Here is a 19889-nt window from a genome sequence, read left to right on the forward strand (position 1 = left end):
AACTTTGAAAGGACGCAAAAGTCTGATATTTTGAGAATATACAGGCTGTCATAAATCTATAGATTGTCAACAACCAGTCAGGTGATCAGCATCAACTATTTTTTCAACTAATTCTGAACACATCAGCAATTTAGTAAATAGTCTACAGTATACACAATCTACAGACTATTGTCTCAGACCTTTGTCCTTATTTTTCTTTTACTCTTTTATGATGGTCCAGATTATGCTTGTTTGTGTTTAGTAGCTAATCAACTGACTACCAATTAATGCTTTCACCTCATTTGGTAGTCCAGTTTATAGTTTCTGATGATTAGTAGATCTATAGACTACCCAAATAAGGTGAAAGCATTAATTTGTAGTCAGGTAGATTGCCGTGACCAGTGATGTGTAAAAGATCAATTTCTATGTTTTAATAGGAAAACCAGTTTGTGCTAGTAGTAGGACATTCCTATGCTAGCACACGGCATGTCAGGATAGACTAAAATAGAAAAAGACTAAAATTGCACATATACTTTTTATTTAAATGTGGATTGTTTAAATGTGACTACCAGTGACATTTCCAAAGATTAGCACATAAATTCCTTTTTTTCATAGAGCGATATTTCTACTATAAACTAAATGTAAAACAAATTAATAAAACTAAAGTGGAGATTGAAGCTCTCTCTCATGATCCCATTTGTAAATCAAGCAACCCCATGTTCCTGGTCATGACCCCAAATTTTGGAACACCTGAGCTAAAAAATCTGTTTGGATGATTGATTTTCCATGCTTGCAATAAAAGTCACCACAGGGCTATCTATCTGCTACTAAAAATAAAACTACTAATCAGAACAATTGCTCCCCATTTACTGGTCAAAGTAAAATAGGTGAAATACTATATTCAATAAGAGCAGTAATAGACACAAATCAATTAAGACTATATAAACAAATTTCATTGGAAGTGCAGTAACTGCATTCCTACTGGTTTATTTGCATCCAACAAACCTAGCTTCACTTGATAATTAATTATGTTCTTGTGCATTTCTTTAGCTAAGCTAGTTGTTCATGAATTGAGATTTATTTTGAAAGACATGTGAAATGTGTTGTGGAAGTACCATAGCACCACCAACTGTGAAAATACGAAGAATGGTAAGAAGAAGCTGGGACTAATTTCCTTCTCGCCTAGACTGTAAGCAAGACTGAAAGCTGCAAGCTTCTGCACAAGATCCTTGCAAGCTCTACAGCATCTTTTCTTAACTCTTTTAACCTGCTAGCTACTCCTTCACCATCCTCACTGACTGCTGACAACTTTGCCAATTTTTTTGATTGGAAATTTGAAAATTGAAAATATCTACCAGACATTAACTCCTACCCTGACTTCTACTTAAAAAAAAAAAAAAAAAAAAAAAGATCAGGATTCCCCTTCTCTTTCCTGGACAAATTTTTCTCCTTGATCAACAAGAGATTCTGCAATTCATGCTGCAATCCCAACACCTGCCTGTTGCATCCCATCTTTTCCACAATGCTCCAGACCATCTCACAAGACTTCCTCCCCTTCGTCTCTACCATCATTAATGAATCCATAACATATGGTCATGTGGCAACTGCATTAATGACAGCAAGGGTAATGATGCATCTCCATGTCAGGATGAGATCTTGTGATCTCCCTGGACAACTATGAGATCTCACCATCTCACACCACTCTGACTCTGATCCTCCTGCATTGCTCAGTTGGACCCACCATCTCTTAGGGTAAAAGTAAGGTACCCATCAAGGTTCTTCTCTGTGCTAGCGCCAAGGAGGTGGAATGAATTTCCCCTGCATATCCGAACAACTGAGCCTTCAAACGAAGACTAAAGACCTACCTCTTCATGAAGTACTTAAATTAGCAATTAAATCCGTGTCTTATGCGTTTTTTCATACTTTAATAATCTCCCCAGCAGGGTCTTTAGACTGATAGTACTTAGTCCTTAACATAGTGAACCAATATGAGGATGTATTTATTTATAGAGACTTTAAAGCACTTCTGTAAATAACTCTGGATAAGGGCATCCGTCAAGTGCCATAAATGTAAATACATTAACCACATATGTCTGTACTAGTTCCACAGAGGTCTATATAAAGTATGATCCACCTTCTATAAAATGATGAGGACAAGTGGACTTATCCACAAGGAGTATAGTGCTTACTTTTACTGCACCTACATGACAGTCATACTGCCACCATTTATGGTATACTTTTATAGCTCATATACAGATATAAAGCACTCCTAACTAGTATATAACTAGATTTCTAATTATTGACACACTATGCTGTAAGGTTTCCCCCCCCATGCCACAAGCAACAGTCAAATTTCCCAAGAAAACACAATAAAATCAACATTTTATTGTGGATTAGATTAGACATGGATATATCTGTAAAAACAGAGTAGCTACATATAATCTTCATATTCAGTAATATAGTCTATTTAAAGCAGCATTCTGTCTAAAACATTACTTATGTCTTTCACTTCAACTTAGACCCGGACAGAGATGAATATTTGTGAACTGTAATAACCTGATTAGCTAAAATTTAGATAAAAAAATAAATAAATAAAATAAATACTTCTTGCCCATATAGTGCACTACATAGGATGTAGAAGCCATTATATTTTGCTCTTGGCCTACTCTTTGGGAAGACAATCAGTTACCATAGAAACAATCAAAGTTGGTATCAAAACTTTGCTTTTTATAGGGAAAGGAGCATGTACAGTAGTCAGAGCTACCTTTAAATGTGTTTTATATTCTTACTTGAGTCAAGGACCCCTGTTTATTTGCATTACATTTACTGATTTCAAGTCCATCTAGAAGAGAGGAGCCTGGTTTTCTGTGACTGAAAATAACCGCACAGGAGCAATACCAAGATGGCCACCAAGTGGACAGACTTTATAACAAAGAATTTGTATACATTCCTTGTTTAATCACTAGTTTCTTTGAATGCCCAAATACACTCATGGCTGCATACAGAAAGCAAGAGATTTGAGACACTGAGCTAAAAAATTTCTAGTCTATTTACTCTTCCAGCTAACTTTATCTGAAATTTTTATTGAATTTTGCAGTAGGACGTATGGCTGCACTTTGGATTTATCATTTTAATACGAAATGATTTGCTGTTATTATTTGTACACTTTTTTTTGATAACTGATGTTTGTAACTCACTAACATTGATCTCGACAGATCACCACAGGCTTAGAGAGAGGGCAGAAAAGAAAATATAGTTCAGCCCCCACAAAGTGCACTTTATTGAGGATGCATTAAATCAGCACGTCTATTCAAATCCAACATAAAGAACATTTAATCAGAGACTAAGTATAGGAAAAACACATACAAAAACACAAACAAAAGTAAACATACATTAGGAAAAGGAGTATTGCATTATCATCAGATTGAAAAGTCTGCATCAGTGCAGTAAAGAGCTTTCAGGTCAAATATAGATTTGTTGCACTGGGAACCGAGTTTGGAATTTTGAATTCCTCCAAACGAGTGAGACTGAGAATTCTAGTCCATTTTAATTTAGACACCACAGCATATAACCCATTTTGGGCCTGATGTCACTTGTTTGGTTTGAGGTTTAGTCAGGTGTAACACAAGAGTTGGTTACTGTTTAGCTCTTAAGGTTGCTTGCAGGTAGAGTAGTCTTATCCAAATCATCAAAATAGGGGTGAGTCATAGCCTGGCGTGCAGAAATCCTCTTCAGAGGGTCATAGGTGAGCATTTTCTAAATGACAGAAAGATAAACAGAAAAGTGTGTCACTCTGATAGTTTATTTTGCCTTAGTCATGTAAATGGGAATCTCAGCTCACCCCAAGCAGGTCGATGCCATTCTTGTCCAGATTCTTAACCATGCTTCCCAGATTGCCAGACTTCCACTTGGGGAAAGTATTCTTGTAGTCAGGTAGCGACTCTACGTCTGGCCACACCTCATTATTTGGGGTACCTAGAATTCTGGAAGCACACACACCAAACCAGCAATGTTATATAATTAATATCATTATTGGAAGACAAAACACAGCCTGTTAAACACAAACGCAAAAAAGATTACACTGTCCTACAGTTAGATTTAGGTTTGCTCTTTATTCTTCTACTTTGGTCAGTGATATGGTAAATGATTCTTCATTTACTGGACAGCAGCTTTTCTCTTTGTGGTCCCTTCACATAGATGATACTTTGGCACTGCACCCAGGTATCTTGAGGACATCCCATTACAAATACATTTTGTTTATTAATTCATAATAAACATAGTGAGGAAGCAGAGGGAGAGGCAGCAGTGCGTAACAGTAAAAAACTAACGAGAGAAAAATGCCAAATGGGATAGAAAACATCCTCTTCTCCTACGAATGGAGATTGATTGCTAGTTAGTAACTTCCAATTGTAAAGAAGCCTTCAAACTGCTGCATTAAAAGGTCAGACCATGCTCCAAGGCTTAGTGCATTCTCATTTTCTGTGCATGATGATCCAGCCATCACCAGCAATGGCGAGTCCACCATTCAATCAGTTGGATTATTTCACTTAATACAGATACTCCTCAGTGTGTGATGCACTGGTGTGTGTACCTGAAAATGCGGAAGAGCTGGTCAATCTCTGAGTCTCCGTGGAACAGTGGCTTCTTGGTAGCGAGCTCGGCGAAGATAGTGCCAATACTCCAAACATCTACTGGAGTGGAATAACGAGAAGCTCCCAGTAACACCTCTGGGGCCCTGTACCACAGAGTCACGACCTACAGACAAAAGCACCCAATTACTTATGACTTAACTTTGATTTAAACAACAAGCTAATGGAGTTACACAGAGTCACTGGAGGATTTGGATGGTTGTATACCTCATGTGTGTAGACTCGAACGGGCACCCCAAAAGCACGGGCCAAGCCAAAATCAGCCAGTTTTATTACCCCTTTGTTATCAATTAGCAGGTTCTGTGGCTTCAGGTCACGATGCAAAACTCGACGACAGTGACAGAACAGAATCCCCTCCAGGATCTGATACAGGTAACTCTGCAGAACAGAGAGAGCATACACTGACACTGCTGCATTACTCACATGTAACTGTAGACAAAAAAATAATAAAAATACAGATACTTTCCCAACAAATGTAAAACAATACCCATAAGCACTATTCGGACAGGAGTATTTTTCTAAACATAGTTTGAGTTACAATTCTTATCACCCGACATCTGCGATTCCATGTACCAATTCGGACGGGACTAACATCTCCATGTTTATTACAGAGGTGGGACTGTCTGTTTTGTACATCTGGGCGTTGCAGAAGATCACGTGCTCTGGATGAGTACATAAGTACTTTTAAATTTAAAAAGTAAAATTTCTTCATTTATTGAATTTTTTAAAAATTTATTAAAATTACTTATTTAAAAAACCTTACTAATAAGCTTCACATGATTTTATAGAACTGATTGCTTATAACAAACCCACTGATTAGGGCTGCACAATTAATCGAATATTGATCTCGATTACGATTTTGACTGCCCACAATTACACGAACATGATCGACTGCAATATTGACGTTTAAAGTTCGTCCTCCGCTCATAGAAAATGCCGCTGCAGATCAAATCAAGCGCTTCCTACAGGCAGTAACCATAGAGTGGCGCAGGGATGACATCATTTTGTACGCCAAAACCTGGAACCGAGTTAGCATTTTAGCCCTTCCGGTTCCATCGCAAAGTCAATGGGTTTTTTTTTTTAAATGGGATTTTGGTTAAAAGCCTGAAATAAGGTCTGTGGTGAACACAAGCTCAAAATATTTTCACGTTTTATTCTACGACATAAAATATGCCAGTAAAACCCATTCATGATTTTTTAAAAAGATTTCACGTGTATTGAAAAAGGCGCTTGCTAACCGTCATGTAATGAGGGTTTAGGACGGATGCAAGTGCAGATAAGAGCTTTATTGAAGAGGCGCAGACAAATAAAAACTTAAGACAATAGGAAGGTCGAAAACAAGCAAAAGGTCAGACGATCGGCACACGGGTATAAACAAGGCTAAACGAGAATCGAACAACGAGGTCGAGAACAGGATCAAAACTATGAGACGTCAAACTATGAACAAATGCTTGGTACACAGAAAACTCACAATACTTCGCGTCAAACAATGAAACAATAAATCCGTATTATGGAAAATGTTTTAAATCAAGTTTGGAAAAGTTGTCGGAAGCTTGATGATGGTGACATCGAAGTCGAGCGACTGCGGTGTAGTTCGTTTATAGCATACGGTTAGCTTTTTATTTCTGGCGACTGTACTTAGGCTTCAAATTTCATAAAAGTTGTGTTCATTTGTGAAAATGATTTTGATGGACAAAACGTGTTAGTGTTGTAAACTTTTGTTGATCACAGAGCTTATTTTTGGCAATAATTCAAAAGCCTATGGGAAAATCCTATTGGGTTTTTGTCGAGGGGACCAGTGTGATGCAAACTTCCAGGTTCCGGTACAAAATGATGTCATCCCTGTGTCACTCTATTGGAAGATTTGGCTGTGTCTCTCCTACTGTAAACACTGTCATTGCCTTCTCTGCAAACGCCTGAATTGTTTTCATTTGGTTGCATATTGTTATATTTTATGCATATTTTCATTTGGTTGATGGCATTTTTAATTTTATACTTATCCTATATTTTGGGTACAATTTTATTTATATTTTGCTTCTACGAGATGATGCACTTTAAGGATCAGTCTAATTTGATGCAAAGATTTGTATATCAGCAGGAATGTAGCACAACATGGAGGTGAAAGCAAAGGTCTGTTTCCTTAAATGCGAAAGTGCATAAAAATAGGTTGTCCGTAAAATCAACGAATAATCGTGATAAATTATCGTGATCTCAATATTGATCAAAAATAATCATGATTATCATTTTGGCCATAATCGTGCAGCCCTACCACTGATCTAAATGTGATTACTTATATAATTAAAACATTATATAATTGACTGCAGAAATGAAGGTGAGTAATCAATTTGTGAAGTACATCTGTGAAACATGAATTTCTCTAACGTCCCCTTGGAAAACTGGTCCGTCCGAATAGCGCTATAGACATCTAACAGTACATTCACGTTGCTGTGGCAAAGTGTTTTTCATTCCTGTCTCCTACTAGTTTTCTGTGGAGACAGGCGAAAATCCTGTATAGAGATTTTCTTTACTTTTTTTTTAAATAAATAAAATAAGTTGAGATTCTCAACTTCATGCAAATTAGAAGAGGCCAATCAGTTTGGTTCATTTGGTGTGGTTGTTGTCATAAGTAAAGTCCATATTGAAGCCTCACTGAAATCAATGCAGTGCAAAATGAGACAGACAGTAGGCTGCAACTAAATTATGATTGCATCAGCACAATGAGTAAAAGTCAGTTTTTATAACTCTGTGTATCCAGGAAAGCTCTCAAACAATGGAAATAACTTAGTTTAACATGTTGATTTATTTAATACCTGCATGTGCATCAAGCAAGATTTAAATGCACCAGTGGAAAAAAGTGTAACCAACATTTAGTCGGACATTTGACATTAGTGATTTAAAAATATCCCAAAGCTTCAGTAGTACCTGCATGTTTGAATAAAGTTTAAATGTAAAATAAATTAATAATTAAACAATTTAAAAAAGCATAATTCATGCACACACACACACACACACAACAACTGTAACCAAATACGAATACATTATCTGGAATGAATAGGTAATATGTTCTAACATTTACTTTTCCAAAAAGGTTCACAGGGCATCTGGTTTAGACCAGAGTTATGCTGGGTCCCATGGGAAGCTACCAGGTGGAAGGATTTTACTTTCATGTGGGCGCAAATTTGAGCTCTTTCTCATCTTTGCTCACTTCACAGCTTCACACACTTTCCTTTAATGACCATGGACACAAATTTTCTATGCACTTATTTTAAGAGGTTCTCACTTTTTCTATTATAATGCTATTTCAATTACACAGACAAACACACCTTGACAAGCATGGGATCCATGTACTGGCCTGAGGGAATGGAGTCCAAGTATTTCTTCAGGTCCATTGACAGAAACTCAAACACCAAATACAGTTTGGACTCCTGCATCAACACATCCAGCAGTCTAAAGAGAGAAAGAGGGTGAGATCAGAGACAAACTGCAAGTTACATGAGTGTCTTGTTGCTTGCTTGTGTAAACACAGGGTTAGAGAAATGCTTTTTCAGGCATAGACATGGACACAGACATATATTTATGTACTACTATACCTTGGAGGAGTTTGGTTTAACTATAGAAAAAGACTCAACATTATTATTTTTATAAAAGCTATATAGAGATGTGTCATTTTGACAGCTTAAATACTCAACAATTTGGTCATTCGCCAATTCCAACACACCAATCCACTCTCCCCATCACGCAATAACTAGCAAACGTGGATAGTGTGGGCTAGCACGTGCTTCCTCAGAGACTCACAAAGCCACCCACTGCATCTTTTCGAACTGCTGCTCATGCAATGTCACAGAGCAGTGTAACACACTTGGAGGAGAGCACTATCTGCAGTCTTCAGCATAAATAAGCTCACAGATGCCCATGATTGGCTAATGTTGCTGGATTGACAGGGGACAGAGCATGTGCTATGCCTCCCAGCCAGACCACCAAATTTGCTGTCTATACTCCCAGCCAAAGATGGCTACAGCATCACCGGGATTGGACAAACGCTTTTCTGTTGCACTATTCGGGAGCACGGGACATCACTTTAATTTAAAGGTAGTAGTTATTAAAAAAAAAGATCAAGTACACACCGTACAACATTTGGGTGCTGTAGCTCTTTGAGCAGCGAGATCTCTCTTACAGCAGTGCTAGGCACGCCCTCCTCCTCACTCTCCAGACGAATCTTCTTCAGAGCAACCACCTGACCTGTGGACTTGTGCCGGCCTTTGTATACCACACCGTATGTACCTACGACAGGACAATACACAACACAGGTCATTTTTAATGTGATTTTTACTCATTAATTAAATGGCAAATAAATGGAATCAATCAAATTTAATTTTGTCAGATGAATGGTACAGTTCTGATTGTGCCATTTTTGAGCCAATCACCAGGAGTGCTTTTCAACCTTTTGAAAGTAAAAGTCCACCCTGAACGACTTGCATATTGATCTTCATAAATAACATGGGATCTTCAGTGGTATTCAAGATTTATTTTGTCATCAAATTCTGGGTTGACTAAAGTTTAAAAATCCTTTCTTCGACATGTTGCTTGATTTTCACTTTGGCTAAAAGTTTCCTATGTTAACTACCTGCTGATAATACCTAAAGAGAGCAATGCAGTGGCACTTTAGTCCTTTAGTCTGTCCAGCTCTCGCACATCCTCATCTGTACACTCTGCTCCTCGAGTTCTGTTTTCAAAGCTTTAGCATTCATGCCGCAGTCAATGGTATCATGCAGAAAATTAAGCTCTGGCTGTTGTTTTAAAGAGCTCCACTCCCCACCCCAATAATTGATAGGTGGAGCAGTATTTGGAGACATATGAACACATCCATCCCTGTGAAATATTAGGTGAAAGTTTGAAAGCTGTGAAACTTTAACTTTACCAGTAACAGAAATGTGCACTATACAGGAAAAATAAATGACAGCCGTGGAAAAACAAACAAACAAAAACATTCACTCACCTTCCCCAATTTTCTCTATCTTCAGGTAATCTTCCATTATCAAATCTTCTGTATGGAGAGAAAAATTAATCATGATTGCAACACACAGTCTTTAAACATGTATACGCATTAATCCAGAATATTTTTTAACATTCGCGGATTTATCTATCTGTTATAATGTAAAGTCAACCACGATAAGCCTGGGATGGCATTTCACATACTTTTAACCAAATGGACAGTAATGGACAGTCAATAAGGCTGTTTTTAAGGAAAATATAAAAAGACATTAAATCACCTCCAAAACAAACAAATATAAATATATATATAAAAATTTGTGCTAGACTTCAATGAATGCTTTCTTTCTTTTTAAAAACTATTTTTTTTTAACCTCTTAAACCAGCTGCATCATGGAATAGTGATGAACTGTGTATATATTGAATGTCAACAATATTACGTGATAAAAAATATATTCTATAAATCTGGCTATCATCTTTCAATATTGTAGACCTGAATGTTCACAATTTTTGTTTATTAACATACTGGAAGATTTCATTCTTCTCTTTATTACAGGTTTAATGTTTGATCCCTTTTTAACTTCTATTCCTATACTGGGTAATCCAAGATAAGTATTATATATGATAATCATTTCGTACCATCTAAAGAATCTGGATCTGTTTATTATTATTATTATTGTTATTATTGTTATTATTATTATTATTATTATTATTATTATAAGGATTCAAATGCTAGCTGGTGGTTTATCTTGACTGAACATTTAGGCTAAGGTACATTTAGTAAGGTAGTTTTCTGTCTATTATTCAGTCAAGGTGGTTATATAATTCATCCGTGCTAGTTATTTAATATATTTGATACAAAATGAACATTAGCATTGTTGTTCCCCGCTAAAGTCACGTTTAGGTAAGTTCATTAGCTAGCTAACTCGGTGAGCTGTGCAAGCTACATTAGCTAACTTAACTAACTGTTAACACTTTCCACAGACCAACGTACTTAATAATTATCAATACTACTATACATTTGTAAGTAGAAGTCTCCTTTAATAAAGTAAACTTACCAAAAGTTGGACTATTTTTGAGACTGCGAAGACGTGAGATAAATGTGCACTGCAGTTACTAAAGGATTTCCCTGGTTCAAACTGGCCGCGGTGACCGAATTCAAAACGAGCCAATCACATCGCGCGGTGATTTTCAAAAGCGCCAATGAGAAGCAGACCGAGCTGCAGCGGGAGACATCTTTTAAACGCGGTTTGTATCAGGAATGTGGATGCGTGTTGCCCATTCCGCGATTATCCCGCACTTCCGTCTGCCTGGGTGGTTTCTTTAATACAGATATTCTCAAGCTTTTTGCACCGGGGGCCCCATTTAACTGTGAAATAAGCTCCATAGATCCACAGTACATATTTATATTATAGACTCATGCGATGCCGTGCATGTTTTTGTTGTCTTAGGGCTGATTTATACTTATGATGTAACTGAAAACCTCAGAAGACAAATATAAAGTAGATACTGAGGATTAATGAAGGTGGGGATTGCATTAAAAAAGTTGGTCAAACATTTGAAAAGTTTCAGAAAGCACCTTATGCAACAGTTAGTTCCAGTCTACTAATCTGATTGGACAAGCAGCTTTCCAAGAGTGATGATATTTAGTATAACACCACCGATACATTTCATTGTTTGTATCACTCCTCTTGTCCGTTTTCTCTATGCAAAATTCTAGAAATAATTTGTTACACTGAAACGGTTACTACACTTACTTACGGGCCGTCAGTCAGTCTGTGAATGTGTATGTGATTCTGCCCTGTGATGGATTGGCACCGTGTCCAGGGTGTACCCGGCCTTGTGCCCCATGCTCCCTGGGATAGGCTCCAGGTTCCCCGTGACCCTGTAGGATAAGTGGTATAGAAAGTGGATGGATGGATGGGTGGACTATCAAAATATTTGACCATATTTTGTCTGAAATATGAGTTACTTTATATTAATTTCTCTTTTATACAAAAGTTCCAAGTGTGCTTATTTTTAGTAGGCTATAACTGCACTGGGACATTTCACTGATCACTCTGCTTGCCAATGTTCTAGCAACCATCCCACTGTTTTGACTTAAAATATGAAAGCCTGTCAGATGAAGATGAAAAGGAACAAGGGACATTGGGAAGCCAATTTCATCAGATGCACCTTTAACAGGAATGTACTGGCCCAAATCAATGTGGGCCAATGAGCAGCAAACTATATGATAATATATAAATCATAAAAAAAAAAAAAGAATAACTATGAGAATGAATAGACCAATAGACCAATTCACTGCCACACACACCATACATTATTAAGATTTGACTTCATGTGCATTTATTCTAGTAACATTACCTTGTTTCTACTGATTCACCATTTCATCTGAAAATTAATTACATTTTAATCATACCTCAGTGTATGTATATACCATTTACTGCATTTTTTTAATCAACTTGCCTATTTAAAGTAGCATAACACCACACAAAACGAGGACCTGGCAACCAGGTCTGCAGCGGTTGTAAACCCCTAAAATGATTGGTTGAACACATTTCTGCTGCGATTGGTCGGAATAAATATATGCGGTGTCTTGTAAGTTGATTGGCTGATGTAGACCATGAGGATTCCTTGCATTCAGTGTTATGACGTATTTCCTTTTTGAAACAGTGCGGCTTTCACGTTTCCAGCATCAATGATTACATTCGTCAGTACAGTGAGAGAGAGAGAGAGAGAGCAACTTGTTCTTCGGGTTTCTCTATTATCCTTATATTTATATAAGAAACAGATATCATTTATATTAGACTATATGTAAAACAGGGTTTCTTATCTTTGTAGTTGTGAATTCATACCATTTGAAGCCACAATCAGTTTGCTAGAAAGGGCTTGCAGGTATTCTTACATATCTGATAAAAGTCACTGGTGATCATATATTTGGTAGAGATGGTCAAATTTCAGTATAGTACACAAAGTTTCCTGTAATACAGAAAGTTTTGGGACGGAAATTCCTTCATCAGCTGTGCTTCTGAGCCTGTAGTGAAATATATAGATATTCAAGATCATGGTCTAAACCCCACTCCTACTGTCTTACCAGTGAGAAACACTTTCATACCACTAAAAACCACCCTGCCAATAAAAAAAAATGCAGATGGCATAACTTGGAAGACTGAAAGAGGAAAGAGGGGAGTACAGACAGGAGAGGACATTTACAAAAGTTGCAGAGACAGGTATGGTGATGGGCATTTAAAAAAAAAAGAAGAAAGAAAGAAGAAGAAACAATTTCCAGTTGTACAGTTTTGAATGTTCAGATTTTCATTGTTGAATTATGATAAATTATTAATGAACTAATATTTTTTAAATGCCATACCTGCGTTGTCTAAAAAAGATTTTTCATATTCAAGCATATTACTAACAATATAAATGATTAAAATATATTCATTAAATTATTACCATCTGTCCTGATTTTTAGAGTAAAGAAATTTAAGAGTATCATATGAAAAAGTAGCTACAGTGAGATAAACAGCAGTTCTAAGAAGTGGCATTCTACCTGTGTTTGGTATTTCTTCAATAGAATAAGGGAGATTTTAAGCTTTAAAGGCATCATGTTATATACATTTAAAACTGACAGAAAATCTAATATTTTACCATTTTTACAATATTCCACAATATGTCATGTGTAGTTTCGCTGTGTACGAAAGCCTAAATTGACACCTGGCTGCTCCTGTAGTAGCGTTTTCACTGCACGGCATTTGGCGACAGCAGTTGGAACGCAGGGTCATAATTCTTGAACGATCTGGATTGATGCATCTATTTAAAAGGCAATGATTATTCCATCCATCCATCCATTTTCTATACCGTTTATCCTACAGGGTCGCGAGGAACCCGGAGCCTATCCCAGGCAGCATTTAGCACAAGGCGGGGTACACCCTGGATGGGGTGCCAGGGCACAATCACACACCCATTCATACACTAAGGACACTTTGGACATGCCAGTCAGCCTACCGTGCATGTCTTGGACTGTGGGAGGAAACCCGAGTGCCTGGAGGAAACCCCCGCAGTGCAGGGAGAACATGCAAACTCCGCACGCACAGGGCTGGGTCAGGAATCGAACCCCCAGCCCTGGAGGTATGAGGCGAACATGCTAACCACCCTGACACCAAAAATAGTCCTTCTCTACGTCATCAAAATTCATAAATTAACGGTAGGCCTACCCCAGATTCTGAACAAAGTTAGTCAATTATCGACTGGAGGATACTAAACCGAATCGTATTATATCATATCTTACCAGATTCAGTTGTAACATCAACTATTGAATCATTGCCTTGTGATTTGAAATTGTATTGTATCGAAGCAGATTCAGTAGTTACATCAAATATCGAATCGTTGTTTTAAGAATTGAATTTATAGCCTATCATATCGTGTAGAAGCTTGGGCTTGGTTGAATTATTTCACATGATTATTTACATGCGAAGATGATAGATTTCAGATGATACATTTTCAAGCCTTTATGTTGTTATGTATGTTTGTTTTTTTTAAAAGCACCCTAAAATAAAAATAACCACTAAAATATTTGCATAAATCATTCTTTGTACCTTCTGACAATTCATACTCTAATAAAAATGAGCCACTTGATGTAACATGCTCTTCGTGTGACTCCCCTGCTCTCCTTTGCTCTTAAGCTTTCAATTCCATTGTGTGCAAAACATTGCTGAATAAAGAGAGCACTGAAAAACAGAACCCTTCCTCGGTCACCACCCTGCCTGGGCTACATGTTTACACGCCGAAGTTTGCGCATGCGCGTTGTATGATGACAGTTCCATAGCAACCGCTGAGGATAACATGGTGAGTGGCTAATCCATCTTTTTAACGTTTATTAAAGTGATACAATATTACTGAAGCTTAAAAGTAACTGGGTCACCTTACAACAAAACGAAAAGCCTGAAGTTGTGTTTTTGCGACAAAATTAGTCAAATAAACCAGTTCATCTAACGTCATAGATTTTGCCTAGCTAATAGACATTAGCTTGAGATATTTTTGAGGATTGTAGCTAGATATTTTACAAAATAATGTCCAAATGAGAGGAAATACCAAGAAAAGGACCAACAGGATTGGACTGCCAACATGTTAACCTGGTATTAAGTGGGCATAATGTGGACAGAGTAGTGAGCCAAGTTGCAAAAGTTTTCTGGGTACACACAGACTCCTCACGGGGTTTTCCTTTTCTCTGCAGGCAAAATCAACAACTATTAAAGAGGCTTTGGCGAAATGGGTAAGGAATAATCAGTGTCTGCCCTTATAACATGATTTAAAAAAAAAAAAAAATTTTAATCATTCTTATTCAGCATATATTTAAAGAGATGTTAGTGCACCTTGGTTGGTTTTTCCTCAGGAGGAGAAGTCAGGAGAAAAAGCAGGTGATGCCAAAGAAGTGAAGCTCTATGGCCAAATCCCTCCTATTGAAAAGATGGATGCATCTCTCTCCACCCTTACTAACTGCGAGTGAGTTTACTCTTTTATTTGTATTTCTTTATTAAACCGATTAATGGGTCGGTTGCGTAACTTTTCTCATGTTTGCTCTCATGCTTCTCGTCCAGGAAACTGTCACTGTCAACCAACTGTATTGAAAAAATTGCCAACCTTAATGGATTAAGTAAGTATATATTACCAGGGTGTATGTGTAAATCTGAATCTATAACCACGTTTCTGAAAAGCTGTTTTTTTGCGACTTTTCTAAATGTAACGAGAAAACAATTTATCGTCTGAAACTATGACGCAATTTTGCTGCTTTTCCTAGAGAACCTCAAGATCTTATCCTTGGGTCGTAACAACATCAAGAACCTTAATGGACTAGTAAGTGAACAGTGTACATCAGACTTTGTAATTTAATGCTAATGAGTGAACAGAAGTGGCACCCTGTGGCATTTTTGAGAACAATATATTCCTCAAGTTAAAAGGCTACGGTAGAGGTGTGCATCGGGAATGAAATGAAGCTCGCCCATGAAGGAAGGCCATGTTCATTAACATGAGCAGGTATATGGTAATATGTTTATTCATTCAGTTTCAGTAACTACTGTATCCTGGTTAGGATTAGGTTATTTTGGTTATATTTTAAGAAATAGAACCAATAAATTCATCAGAATATATACCAGGCAGGTGCAAACAATAATAACTGAAGGAGCAGGGGTGGGGTTGGTCAAGATTTCTACTGGAGCTGGTGAGAGTGGGAGTAAAAAAAGCAGTCCCACACACCTCTAGGCTAATGTATAATAATTCATTCGTTCATTCATGCATTTATCTTCAGTAACCACTTTATTCTGGTCAAGGTCACTGTGGATCTGGAGCCTGAACTAGGAATATATGGATGATTGGAAATTTACCCATCCATCATTCACATAGCACCTTGCACACACACACACACACACACACACACACACACACACACACACACACACACACACACATATATACATACATACATTCACACCTATGGGCAATTTACAATAGCATAGCAAATCCACCTATCAGCATGGTTTTGGGAGGTACCACCCAACAACCTTGTGAGTGAGTGAGAGCGAGTGAGAGCGAGTGAGAGCGAGTGAGAGAGCATGAGAGAGTGAGTGAGAGAGAGAGAGTTTAAAGATAAATATTAATCTGTGCTGTTGTGCCCTGTAGGAGGCCATAGCGGACACATTGGAGGAACTGTGGATCTCCTACAATCTCATAGACAAGCTGAAGGGAATCCATGTGATGAAGAAGCTCCGTGTCCTGTATATGTCCAACAACTTGGTCAAAGAGTGGGGTCAGCATGTCTTCCAGTGCATAAATTACATTTCTGAGAACATTTGGAACAACGTAGTTGCTTTTTAGAAACCATGAAATGACTATTCAGCTGTTTTGTGACTGTGTGCCATGTTAGGGGAGTTTGCGAAACTGGCAGAGCTTTCATCACTGGTCGATCTGGTCTTCGTGGGCAATCCTTTGGAAGAGAAGTACTCTGCTGAGGGCACCTGGATAGATGAGGCCACCAAGAGGGTCCCCAATCTGAAGAAACTTGATGGTAAGGAAGACATTAAGTTTTCTAATGCTCTGCGTCCTTAGCTTTATACTGACACAAATGCAGCTACAGATAAACACATATAGCCATGCAGATTCACATTCATTTGATTAATTTAATTTCTATTTCATTAATTTCTGTATGTATACATGCATTGTAATCTGATTTTTAACTTTACATTAAGCTGTAAATATTCATGAGGTCTGTTAACAAGTTCTGTGTTATCTGCCTGGTCTCTCATTTCCATGGTCATGGTGTAAAAACACAAAATGTTATTTGTTAAATTTGAGACTCACTATACGAGTTTAAAATCATAAAGTGATAAGAAAACCTGACAGTATTTTACTTTATTTAAAGACCTTTTTCTGTTGCCCGCTCCCTCTTACTTACACACACACAACCATTTTAACTTCGCAAAATCATGACCGTAAAGCAACAGTACAACATAACACAATCAATTCTGTTTTTAATATGTTAAAAACTATAATAATATCTATATAAACTTTATTATAAAATGCACAAGATTAATTAATCATCAAAAGGTGTGACTGCACAGATGGAGACACAACACCAAACTGCCAAAAGTTTTTGTAGAGGTAGTCCCACTTCTAGATTAACTAATCTTGTGCATTTTAATTAGTAATCTGTAGCTGCTAATCACTCTCTTAAAGATTGTGGAAGAAGGAAGGGTATACTTATTTTTTTCCCTACCTGATTTCTGAAAGCTGGTTTACTTTATGGGGGAAAAAAAATGACTACATATTGAATTTGTTGTGTTTCTTCATGGTCTCCTGACAGCCTATTATGGGTTTGTTTATAGAAGTTGGTGAGGACCACACAATTGTTATTTAGGCCTTGATAAATAAAAAGATATAATTTAAGGAGGGTGTACTTTCTTTTTCCCAGCTGTGATGTAAGTCTGATTTGGTGAATTGTAGTTTCAGTCTTTAGTGAAATGTAATTCTGACCCTTGCCACTCTTCTAACTGTCATTACCAGGGATCCCGGTGATTAAGCAAGAAGAGGAGGAGAAAGAAGCAGAAAGTTAATATCTTTACTGTGGTACAATTTTTATGATTTCACTACATCATGTTAGAAATTAAGATACTTTGTAGTATTTGCAGATTTTATATGTTGACTTGATGTTAATTTATACAGTTCTAACAGCTAATACAGTTGTAAAAATATTTTAAATAAAAATAAATAGTAAGAATAGTCTTACAGATAAGCTGATGCACTTCACCAGTTTACCAAAAAAACAAACACACACACTTTGTGGCATTATGTAGCTTTCTGTAGTTGTCAATGTGACTGTAACGTAAACATATCATAATTATGTTGAATTGTACATTATGGGGTGTGGAGAGTCACAATAAAGGCACAAATGGAAACATTTTTAATGTTTTGTAACAAATGAAGAAGAAATCTAATGGACTATAATAACAGATACATTTAGATAGATAAAATTTGTCTAGTCTGTTTTTGTTTTCACAGTAATTCTGGAAGATTTTTTAATGTGATTTTTACTTGATCTTATTACTTTTTTAGACAAGTTCTATGATATACAGTTGTGTGATGTATCAATATATTTAAAACATCTGTTGCAATAAAAGAACAAAACTAGTGTATTTTTGTCATCAATATCGGCGTTATACATGTGATTGACAGGAAGTCATGTTCAGTTATTTTTTATGGCTGAGATAGTTTCATCTTGTGAAAAAATAAATAGAGCAATAACAAAAAACATATGTATGCAAATATTTTTGCGAAGTGTTTCAATAGAGGAAGTGAGTCATTTATATTTATTTAATTCGCAATGAATTTGAGTTTTGAGGCTGTTTTTTCACCTCGTCCATTTCATTTGGAGAAGCACAACATGATATATACTTAAGTTTATATGAAACTATTAGAACACTTAGCATTCTTACATTATCGCATGTGTAATTAGGAGTTGCACAGACTAGTCGATTATTCAAGGGGTTCTCAAACTGTTTGCAGCCAGGAACCTCCATTAACTGTCGTGGACCCCCAAAGTTCAGTTACATAATACTCAGTTGGTCAGACAATTGAATGTTTATTGAATGTAGATTAATTTTATCCTCTTTCCTGACTATGTTTGTTTTTTACTTTACTGATGAAGGTACTGCTCATGGCTGCCACTTTGATATGAATAAGCCAACAATGACCCGGTGCCCTCTTTTTATCTGGGTTGTAATACCTATGTGGCCTGCCAGGGGGCAGCAACACACTTTGGAAAACACGAGTGTACAAATTTTTGACTAAATGTTTAAAATGGCAGCAAAGATAAAAATCTTTCCTCTGTTACAGGTTAATATATTTTGCCTACAAAATATGACAAAAAAAAAATCCTACATAATAATATCAAAAAGTTTTGCAGAAATGTTTGCTGTCAACACCCTGGCAATATTCACTGCCAACACCCTGGCAATATTCACTGCCAATATTGCCTTATTTAGGTGAAATGTGTTGGCCTTCCCCACAGCCATTGCATAAGAATAGACATCAAAGCAAAGGAAATAATAACAAATATTTATTAACTGTGTATGTAAATGCACTGATGCTGTTCAGCAGGTTCTATGTGATCCCGATTAGAGAAGTTCAAACAACAAAAGCAAAAGAGTCAAACTTGCCTAACCAGGAAGTGTATGCTGACTAGCCTTACCAGTAATGATGGCAAAACTAGTTCAAAATCCTATCCTGGGAACATTGGGCATGATGTGGGAATACATCCTAGATGGGATGCCAGTCCATCACAAGGCAACACACACACACACACACACACACTCGCTCTTTATCTGGGGCAATTTATCTTAGTAAATCCATATACATGCATGTTTTTGAGTGGTGGGAGGAAACCAGAGTACCCAGAGGAAACCCACATGGTCACAGAAAGAACATTTACAGAAACTCGGCACAGACATTCACTGAGAACAACATCTGTTGACAAACACACACAAATTATTTAATTACATACATTTAATTTTAACCCAGCCCTAGGCCATAATCTGTTGCTTGCTACTTTAGACCTACCTTGGCTTATGTGGGCTTACACTATATGGCAAAAATTATGTGAACACCTGACCATCGCAGCCATATGTGCTGGAAACATCTCATTCCAGAGCTTTCTACTAGATTTTGGAGCTTGGCTGTGTTCATTCAGCCACAAGAGCAGGTATTAGGTCAGGTATTGATGTT

General features: G+C 37.1%; 2 protein-coding genes across 3 annotated transcripts; one reads left to right on the top strand and one right to left on the bottom strand.

The window, feature by feature from the left end:
- Window positions 1-3237: 3237 nt before the first annotated feature.
- Window positions 3238-10772, bottom strand: cdk1 (cyclin-dependent kinase 1). The gene is made up of 8 exons (XM_053633491.1): window positions 10676-10772; window positions 9625-9672; window positions 8753-8909; window positions 7952-8075; window positions 4836-5006; window positions 4571-4734; window positions 3821-3962; window positions 3238-3735 (listed from the first exon to the last, which is right to left on the bottom strand). Exons 2-8 carry the CDS (start codon window positions 9659-9661, stop codon window positions 3622-3624), a joined length of 909 nt encoding a protein of 302 aa, XP_053489466.1. The 5' UTR covers window positions 9662-9672; window positions 10676-10772; the 3' UTR covers window positions 3238-3621.
- Window positions 10773-14398: 3626 nt separating this feature from the next.
- On the top strand, window positions 14399-18297 carry dnal1 (dynein, axonemal, light chain 1). 2 transcript variants are annotated; one of them, XM_053633809.1, is made up of 8 exons: window positions 14399-14462; window positions 14851-14889; window positions 15010-15119; window positions 15215-15270; window positions 15415-15470; window positions 16293-16419; window positions 16537-16677; window positions 17673-18297. In XM_053633809.1, exons 1-8 carry the CDS (start codon window positions 14460-14462, stop codon window positions 17720-17722), a joined length of 582 nt encoding a protein of 193 aa, XP_053489784.1. In that variant the 5' UTR covers window positions 14399-14459; the 3' UTR covers window positions 17723-18297. The 2 variants fall into 2 exon arrangements, with proteins under 2 accessions (XP_053489784.1, XP_053489785.1); XM_053633810.1 differs by having other exon boundaries at window positions 14442-14462; window positions 14985-15119.
- The last annotated feature ends 1592 nt before the right edge of the window (window positions 18298-19889 follow it).

This window comes from Ictalurus furcatus, chromosome 9 (assembly GCF_023375685.1).
Source record: "Ictalurus furcatus strain D&B chromosome 9, Billie_1.0, whole genome shotgun sequence".
Taxonomy (NCBI): Eukaryota; Metazoa; Chordata; class Actinopteri; order Siluriformes; family Ictaluridae; genus Ictalurus; species Ictalurus furcatus.